Genomic DNA, 9,914 nt, shown 5'->3' with positions numbered 1-9,914 from the left:
ATATAAGCCACATAGAAAATTTAAAATTATTTTAGTAGCCACAATAAAAAAGTAAAAAATAGGGGGAAAATAGTAGCATTTCAGCATGTAATCAGAGTTTTTAAATTATTGATGAAATTGTTTACATTTCTTTTTCTACAAACATCTTTTTTATTTTTTAAAGACAGAGTGCCCAAGCTGGAGCACAGTGGCGCCATCTTGGCTAACTGCAACTCTGCCTCCTGAGCTCTAAGCAGTTCTCCCGCCTCAGCCTCCCAAGTAGCTGGGATTATAGGTGCATACCACCATACCCTGCTAATTTTTGTATTTTAAATAGAGGTAGGGTTTCACCATGTTGGCCAGGCTGGTCTTGAACTCCTGACCTCAGTTGATCCTCCTGCCTTGGTCTCCCAAAGTGCTGGGATTACAGGCGTGAGCCACTGCACTCAGCCCACGTCTTTGAATTCTGGCATATATTTTTTTAGTTACAGTGTGTCTTAATTTACATTTCGAGTGCTAAATTGCCGTATGAAGGTAGTGGCTACTGAATTAAACAATGCAGACCTATTGGCTTGATTACATTAAGTTTAATTCTTGTGGCAAGAAGTGCCAAATACATGGTGCTGACTTCTTCCTATTCTATCATCTTGAGAAGCACATACATGTCTGGCTGTCCTACTTTTAGTGTTCCTAATAGGTTTAAAGTATTTTCAGCATCATTCATTCATTATAGTTTACCCATCAGCCTTTGACTTAATTGGTTTAGCAGCCTTTGCTGATCATTACCTGGATCCACTAGATGGAAAGAAAGCCTTTTCTTTATAACTTGTGGAGAATAATTTATTTCTATTTTGTTTAAGCTCTTCTCTACTAATTAGTATTTAAAAGGGATGGGAATGAGGACTGTAGCACCAAAGAAAGAGGCTACAGAGAAAACCATGTTTGAAGTGGTGGCATTAATCAGGTTATACAGGATCTTTTAGGATTAGGGCTGGTTTCAGGTTTTATTCTAAGAGTAATTGGAAGCCTGTAAAAGATATTTCATTAGATAATAGAATCAGATTTGCATTTTTTAAAAAAATTACTCTTTGAAATGTTAAAAAAAAAAAAAAAAAAGAATTTCCTTGGCGTCCATACAGAGATTGCACTGGTGACATGGAAGCATGGATCTACTAATTAGGAAGTGGACACATTGGTTCTAGGGATTATTAGAGGTGACCTGGATTAATTAATGATAGTGTGATTAGAAGAGCGAGTTTTTTAGGAATTAGATTGAGTAGAACCTGTTGATTGAATATGGAATATAAGGTAGAGGGGGAGATATCAAGAGCACCTTTGAGGCTTTTGCCCTTAACAGTTAAGTGAATGGCCATGCCCTTTATTAAGAAGTGAAACACCCGGTCGCTGTGACTCATGCCTGTAATCGCAGCACTTTGGGAGGCTGACGCGGGCAGATCATGAGGTCAGGAATTTGCAACCAGCCTGACCAACATGGTGAAACCCCGTCTCTACTAAAAATACAAAAATTAGCCAGGTGTGGTGGCACGCACGTGTAATCCCAGCTACCCAGGAGGCTGAGGCAGGGGAATCGCTTGGACCTGGGAGGCAGAGATTGTAGTGAGCTGGAGATTGCAGTGAGCCGAGATCGCGCCACTGCACTCCAGCCTGGAGATAGAGTGAGACTCCATCTCAAAAAAAAAAAAAAAGAAAAAGTGAAACAACAGAAAAAAGGGAAGGATCTGATTGGAGGTTTTTTCTTTCTTTCTTTTTTTTTTTTGAGATGAGTCCTGTTCTGTCACTTTTTTTCCCCCTTAACTTGTACTCAGCCACCGTAATGCAGATCCATAGAAAGCAGGCAGTACATTCCTCCAGAGCTGGGTTATGCTAGGTCGGTTTAACCAAAAAGACAAAAGAGCAAAAGAGTTGAGAGTATTGACAAAAAACTAATCGAAATTATGGATATAGCATGGAATCAGTATGGGATAGGGAAAGAAGTGAAGAAGGGAAGATGTAGGTAGAGGTAAAAGGTCTAATAGACTGGAGATTTCAATGAGCCTTCCCTCTCTGCACCTCCCCCCCCTTCAAAACTCTAAAACACTTAGTAGAAATACTTACATAAGGAGACCACATAGGCAGAGGTAATAGGCTGGGAGTGATGTGAAAATGAGAGATTCGGGAGGCAGTGCTGTTTTGAATGCTAGCAAGGAAAATCAACAGACTGTGACTATGTGTTGAAGTTGGTGCTTGAGGTGGGATGGAGCATAGGATCATTGAAAATCAAGGAATGAGGGCAGGGCATGGTGACTCATGCCTGTAATTCCAGCACTTTGGAAGGCTGAGATGGGAGGATCCCTTGAGGCCAGGAGTTCAAGACTAGCCTTCTCAACATAGCAAGACCCCATCTCTTAAAACAGACTGGGTACAGTGGCTCACGTTTGTAATCCCAAAACTTTGGGAGGCCAAGACATTCTGATCACCTGAGGTCAGGCATTCAAGACCAGCCTGGGGAAACTCTGTCTCCACTAAAAATACAAAAATGAGTCAGGTGTGGTGGCAGGCGCCTGTAATCTTAGCTACTTGGGAGGCTGAGGCAGGAGAATCACTTGAACCTGGGTGGTGAAGGTTGAGTGAGCTGAGATCACGCCACTGCACTCCAGCATGGGTGACAGAGCTAGACGCCATCTCAAAAAAAGAAAAAAAAAAAAAAAAAAAAAAAAAAAAAAAAAAAAAAACCTAAAATCAAGGAATGAAAAATCCAAAGTATTTTCATGGTTTGTGCTTCTGGGTGTGGAAGAATGATGGTGGTAGGAATTAGAAAGGAGGAGACCTTGAATCAAATACCTTGGTCTTGAGAGAATGAAGGCATGTCCCTGAAATCAATAGATGACTACAATTAATAGATGAAACAGTGGAATACCCAGGTGCTTGAATCTTTAGTGTGCAGAAATTTTAAAAACACAGTACAGAAATAATGGTCTCACAGCATTAAAGAGGAAGGACATTGACTCTTTGGAAACTGACTGTGGACTCAAGAGTATGCAGAGTATCAGAGAAATTTCTACTTAAAAGTTGCAGAGGTGGAAGTTTCTTATAGGGGATACAGATTTCAGTGAAGACATGGATACAAATTAAGTATTTTTCATGGTTTAATTAGGCAGAAGGAGCTATATATGTAGTTACCATAGGTTGAGCTTCCCTGATCTGAAAATCCAAAACCTGGAATGCTCCAAAATCTGAAAATTTCTGAATGCTGACATGATACTGCAAGTGGAAAATTTCACTCAAGTACATGTAAGAACTTAACACACACTTTGTTTCATGCACAAGATCACTGAAAATATTGTATAACATTACCTTGAGACTGTGTGTATAATATGTATATATATGAAACATAAATGAATTTTCTGTTTACTTGGGTCTCGTCCCCAAGATATCTGAGTGTGCACATGCAGATATTTCTAAATCCTAAAAAAAATAAAAATTTTGAAACACTTTTGGTCCCAAGCATTTCAGATAAGGGATACTCAACCTTTAGAAACTTCTCTTTAAATGTGGATATATATATAAAGAGAACGTAATACAGATAAGTACAAGTTTAATGTTTACTATAACATCGAATTGCAGTTTAAAATTTGAATTTAATTATAATTTCATTTTCCTCAGGATTTTTAAAAAGCCGAGATCGTGCGTATGCAAAATTCTATACCCTTTTATCCAAAACACAGATTTTTATTCGTTTCATTGAAGAATGCAGTTTTGTAAGTGATAAAGATACCGGATTAGCATTTTTTGATGATTGCATAGAAAAGGTAAAAGTTTGTCCTTATATTAGTGTTTAGAAAAAACAGTTTGCCTTACCTGTATAATTATCATTGTTACTGTTAGTCTAGAGTGATCTAAGGAAGACAGTATGGGGGTGTGTATGTGTTACCAATTCTGGGCTGAATTTAAGAATCATTTTCTCTTGTGGTATCAAGTTTCTACCACATATAGCCAATTTTTCTCTTCTTTGTTGATTGATCGATTGTTTGAAACAGAATCTCATTCTGTCACTCAAGCTGGGGTGCAGTGGCATGATCATAGCTCATTGAAACTTCAAACTTATGGGCTGAAGTGATTCTCCCACCTCAGCTTTCTGAGTAGCTGGGAGTATAGGCATGCGCCACACCTGGCTAGTTTTTTAGATTTTAGTTGAGATGAGGTCTGACTCTGTTGCCCAGACTGGTCTCAAACTCCTAGGCTCAAGCAATCCTCCTGCTTTGGCTTCTTAAATCCTTGGGGTTACAGGATGAGCCAGTAAATTTTCTCTTTAAATCTCACTTTCGTTTTATTTTATTTTATTTACTTGAGTACGGAGAACATTTCCTTGAGCCTTGTGAGTTTATGTTTTTTTTTTTATTTAAATGAGTAACAGTTTAAGATTTAGTTTTTTTAATTAAAAATGGTTTTAAGGGTAATAGAAGTCCTATGTTATTTTGTTTTAATGTCTTTCCAAATCCTTTTGCTAATGTATTTCTTTTGTTCTAATGGAGGATGGAAATATGTTAAATTTTTAAGCTTTACTTACCCATCCTAAAATTGATTCTTGACAGCAATGACTTGGTTATAGTTTTTTCTAACTTTTAATAGAATTCTTTTTTTTGCTAAGTAGATCTTATTGTTTATGGAAACCATATATTACATAACATTTGAGATTGTATCCAAAAAAAGTAGAATATTATGACTTTAATTTTATAACCCCCTAATGACTCATATGCCTTAGAAGATTTGAATAATTTTCACCTATCAGTGTGATCTAAAACTTAAGGGATATAATTAAAACTATTCAAGATTTTTGTTTATTTACAAAATTGATATTCCATTATATTCCAGTTATATGAGAAGCTTAATGTCAATCACTAATAAGGGAGCTTAATAATAATGAATTTTTTTTTTTGAGAAGCCAGATAACCTTGTGATTGGTTATCTTTTGTCTTAAGGTTTACAAAAGAGCTAATCAAAATAGCTTTCTATCCTAATAACCACAAGTAAAAAATTATGCTTTAGCCTGAGTATATATTTAGCTTAAAAATATATTGTGCAATGTTTTGTATCAGCCGATACTGAAAAGGGGTAGTTTTTTTCTAAATCAGAACATAAGATAAAAATCTCTGTTAAATTCATAGTGAACATTTTCATTAAGTGTCTGTTTTCTTATTTTCTAGTTGTTTCCTGATAAAGGCACAGAGAAAACAGATAAGGTATGTTTTCCTCAGACTTTAAGGATTGAAATTTCAGAATTAGGTTTTGTTTGTATGCAAATTACTTGAGGAAAATAATTATTTTCAGGTTGATTTTGATTCAGCAGAAGATACCAGATTGATAGAACTAGACGATTCACAGAAAAGTGAGCATACTGTATTTATTATGCCACCAGAGCCACCTCCTAATGATGGAAAGGACCTGTCACCAAAGTACAGGTAATAGGAAGTTTTAAAAGATCTGTTTAGGCACAGCCTATTAGTTTAATTTTTATTAGTAGATATGTATGTTAGTCTTTTATGAAAGTCATTTTCAATATTAATTCAGTAAACTAATGTAGATAAATATTTTATGGAAATGCCATTAGGGTTATAATTTAAAAATTTGATGACATTATCACATGTTGATCATTGTTTACATTAGTGTTTAACTGTATTTTAACCTTTAAAAGTTCCAATTCTGAAGAATAAAAATGTTACTTCTATGAGATTCCCCTCTCCCTTTGGGAGTTTTATTGTCGATACAGAGATTGTGAAGTTTTTATGAATTAGTAATTTACCGGGAAAACTTAAGATAGAGGGCCAGGAATTATTCTTTTTTTTTTTGAGTCGGAGTTTCGCTAGTCACCCAGGCTGGAGTGCAATGGTGCGATCTCGGCTCACCGCAACCTCCGCCTCCTGGGTTCAGGCAATTCTTCTGCCTCAGCCTTCTGAGTAGCTGGGATTACAGGCACGCGCCACCATGCCCAGCTAATTTTTTTGTATTTTTAGTAGAGACGGGGTTTCACCATTTTGACCAGGATGGTCTTGATCTCTTGACCTCGTGATCCACCTGCCTCGGCCTCCCAAAGTGCTGGGATTACAGGCGTGAGCCACCGCGCCCGGCCCGGGAATTATTCTTTATTAAAATAAAGGATAGGATTTGGATGTGACTTTTAAGAAATTAGAATGGATTTTATTATTTTTTATTACTATAATAAACTAAGAAAATCAAACAAAAAGAGAAAACTGATACATCATTCTAGCATCAATACTTGTGTCTTTTAACAATTGTAGGTATGTGTGTATCATGTGGATTTATGTGTGTGTGTATTGCATGTATGAGTTCATCTGGTAGATTCTCTTTGTAATCTGCATTTGCCTTTAGTGATCTGAACGTTTTCCCATGCCATTAAATATTTTTGTGCCTTATCATTTGTAATGACTACATTGTATGCATTTATTATGATTTATTTAACTAGCCTCTTACGGATTTGTTTGTAATTCTTTGCCATCCACCTTTATGTGCATATACAGTTATTTTCTTAGGCTGTGTTTCTAAAATAATTTCTAAAATGGAAAATAAGTACCTTCCTAAAATAGAGAATTAATATATAATATCAATAGGACTGCATCAGAATGAAGAATATGTCTGGGATTGAGTGGCTTAATTAAATACAATTTTGATTTCATGTTAACTATAGAATTCTTTTCTACTTTGGCTTAACTGCTAGAAATTGGAATCCAGATATTGACAAACAAGATAAAATCAAATATGGAAAGGCAATATTTCCTGGCAGAAAATTGGCAAAGGAAATAAGCAGACAGTTTCCAAGAAGAAATCCAAAGTCAATAATATAAAAATGTGTTTTGCTTTTTTTCATTCAAAGAAATGCAAACCAAAATGATGAATAGAAACCTTTGAGATTGCAAATAGGTTATGCTAGTAGTTAGAATATATGTTCAAGTATAATCTTTTTGGAAATAAATTGATAGTAATTATAATAATTTTAATTCTTTTGATAAACATGGACCTAGCAAACTCTGTTATTGGGTATTCATCCTAAGAAAGTAAGCAGAAGTATTCATAAAGATATACATATGAAAATATTTAATTGGAGAAATTTAGAAACAACCTAATAATGTCCAGCAGTGAAAAACTGCTCAAATTGTGGTACATCCTTAAAATAAAAATTTTATGGATTTTTAAAATTTAAATACTGATGCAAGGCAATTTTATGAAGGAAAACATAAGTGTACTAAATAGTAAGTGTACTAAAATGTAAGTGTACTGAATTTAGTACACAAAGCTACTAAAATTTTTTTAAACATAAATTATCGAACACATGGATTCTCTTCAAAGAGTTATTTCCCCCTTTAAGTAAGATATAAGAGTTTTCTGTGTTTTAGAAATTGATTCAAAATAACAGATAGGGTGGAGAGGAGACAAAATTTTCATGAAGATAGTCTCTATGTTATATCATTTGAAAAAGTATTTTTTCCATATAAGCCTTTAAAATAATGTTGGGTATTATTTGAGGTTTAGAAATACTTGCCTAAATGCTGGAATAATATGAAGAGTTGATGTATTTTAAATCAGCAGTTCTATTTTTGCTTTTTATTTTAGTTACAAATACTTTCCAAGACTGGACCTTAAGCTTTTTGACAGACCGCAGGAGTTGAAACTTTGTTTTAGTAGACACCCTACTGGGAATAGCATTACAAACAGTCCAGCTCTCATGGCTAAGAGAACTAAACAGGTCAGATATTCTTTATCTAATACATGTTCATTTAAGATGTAAAATATGTATATGTGATATGCAGCTCATAGTTTAGAATGATCACCAACAACCATTTGAAAACTCACTATGGTTGTTACTGAATTTAACTAGATTTCTTGCAGGCGTGCCTAAAATATCAAGGCTGGGCCGGGCATGGTGGCTCATGTCTGTAATCCCAGCACTTTGGGAGGCTGAGGCAGGCAGATCACTTGAGGTCAGGAGTTCAAGACCAGCCTGGCCAACATGGTGAAACCGTTTCCACTAAAAATACAAAAATTAGCTGGGCGTGGTGGCAAGTGCCTGTAATCCCAGCTACTTGGGAGGCTGAGGCAGGAGAATTGCTTGAACCTGGGAGGCGGAGGTTGCAGTGAGCCGAGATTGTGTGCTGCACTCCAGCCTGGGTGACAAGAGTGAAACTCCATCTCAAAAAAAAAAAAATCTATCATCTATGTATCTATCTATCTGTCTGTCTGTCTATCTATCTATCTATCTATCTATCTATCTATCTAGGCTGATATTTTTGAATGCTTATGTTTATGCTTTAAGGGAATACTTAGGAACCAAATATACTTTTTAGAAAACTTAATTGAAATATAATTCATATACCATACAATATACCTTCTTAAAGTGTATGATTAAGTGGCTTTTAGTATATTCACAGGTTTGTACAAGTACCACCACAATTAATTTTAGAATATTTTTATCAGCCCCAAAAGAAAGTTTTCATTCTTTAGCCATTAACCTCAAATCTTAGTCCCCTACAGCCCTAGGCAATCACAAATCTGTTTTCTGTCTACAAATTTGTGTATTCTGGGCATTTCATGAGTAGAACTACATAATATGTGTTCTTTTGTGACTGGTTTCCTTCATTTAGCATAACAGTTTCAGGATTCATCCATGTTCCAGCATATATCAGTAATAATTTTTATTGCTGAATAATATTCCATTGTGTGGCCATACCACATTTCGTCTATTTATGGACGTGGGTACTTACTACTTTTTGGCTGTTATGAATATTGGAAATGAACATTTGTGTATAAGTGTTTGTATGGATGTATGTTTTTATTTCTTTGGGATATATATCTAGGAGTGAATTGCTATGTCAAATGGTTACTGTATGTACAACCCTTTGAGGCACTTCCCAGGCTGTTTTCCAAAGTGGCTGCATGACTTTTTACATTCCCATCAGCAGTGTATGAGGGTTCCAGTTTCACAGCATATTCTTGTCTATTCTTGTTATTGTTTGTTTTTTTATTATAGCCGTCTAGTAAGTATGAAGTTGTATTTTAAATTTGCGTTTCCCTAATGACTAATGTAAATATATTTTATTTCAAGTATTACAATCCAAAGGGAGTTAACTTAGGACAACCTAGACACCCTGCTTCATTACTATATGTGATTTAGGTATAAAGAACTAAGCTATGGTTATGTGTGAGTTTAAAAATTAAAGATCCTTTATTTTGGGGTTCTTCAAAATATGGAAAATTTCACAATGAAAATTTTAGTTTGGGTTTTGCTAATTTATAGGATAGTCCCCTAAATCCTAGAGATATGCTGAAGTATTCCCTAATTTCATACAGTTCATATTTCTTTCAATGTTGTTTGAAGAGAATACTAAAGAATTTTCTTTTTACTGTTACCAGCTAACAAAATGGAAATTTCTAAAATAAATTTTGCTGATTTAGCCTCTAAATTTCATTTATAGCAGAATAAAAGAAAAGAACTGTAGGATCTTAGAAAAACAATGGCATATATTTAAAAATATATACTGAAGTGTCATGGAGATTGAGCTCAAAAGTAAAATTAATATACTAAGATTTTTTTATTTGGAACATAGTCTAGTGGAGGAATCTTTAGTGCAAAGCATAAAATGGCATTCTAACATATCTGGTAGGCTCTCTAGTTTCTGGGAACATATATAGTTTGATAAAGCTCAGCAGATGGCTGGGTATGGTGGTTCACGTCTATAATCCTAGCATTTAGGGAGGCTGAGGCGAGTGGATCAGTTGAGGTCAGGAGTTCAAGGCCTGCCTGGCTAACATGGCAAAACCCTGTCTCTGCTAAGAAAACAAACAAATAAACAAACAAAAACTAGACAGGCGTGGTGGCGGGTGCCTGTAATCCCAGCTACTTGGGAGGCTGAGGCAGGAGAATT

At 35.3% G+C, this 9,914-nt stretch overlaps 1 protein-coding gene across 1 annotated transcript in view; it reads left to right on the top strand.

Annotated features, from left to right (window-relative positions):
* The window catches only part of DENND4C (DENN domain containing 4C), an 87,816-nt gene that overhangs the window by 34,665 nt on the left and 43,237 nt on the right, over positions 1 to 9,914 (top strand). The window contains exons 12-15 of the mRNA XM_037728516.1: positions 3,643 to 3,788; positions 5,184 to 5,219; positions 5,308 to 5,438; positions 7,606 to 7,777. Of these exons, the coding sequence (XP_037584444.1) occupies positions 3,643 to 3,788; positions 5,184 to 5,219; positions 5,308 to 5,438; positions 7,606 to 7,777 (485 nt within the window). The remainder of the gene's footprint in view (positions 1 to 3,642; positions 3,789 to 5,183; positions 5,220 to 5,307; positions 5,439 to 7,605; positions 7,778 to 9,914) is intronic.

The sequence above is a fragment of the Cebus imitator genome, unplaced genomic scaffold (assembly GCF_001604975.1).
Source record: "Cebus imitator isolate Cc_AM_T3 unplaced genomic scaffold, Cebus_imitator-1.0 Scaffold267, whole genome shotgun sequence".
Classification (NCBI taxonomy): domain Eukaryota; kingdom Metazoa; phylum Chordata; class Mammalia; order Primates; family Cebidae; genus Cebus; species Cebus imitator.
The sequence above is the reverse complement of the archived record's forward strand: the minus strand, read 5'-3'. Positions and strand labels throughout refer to the sequence as shown.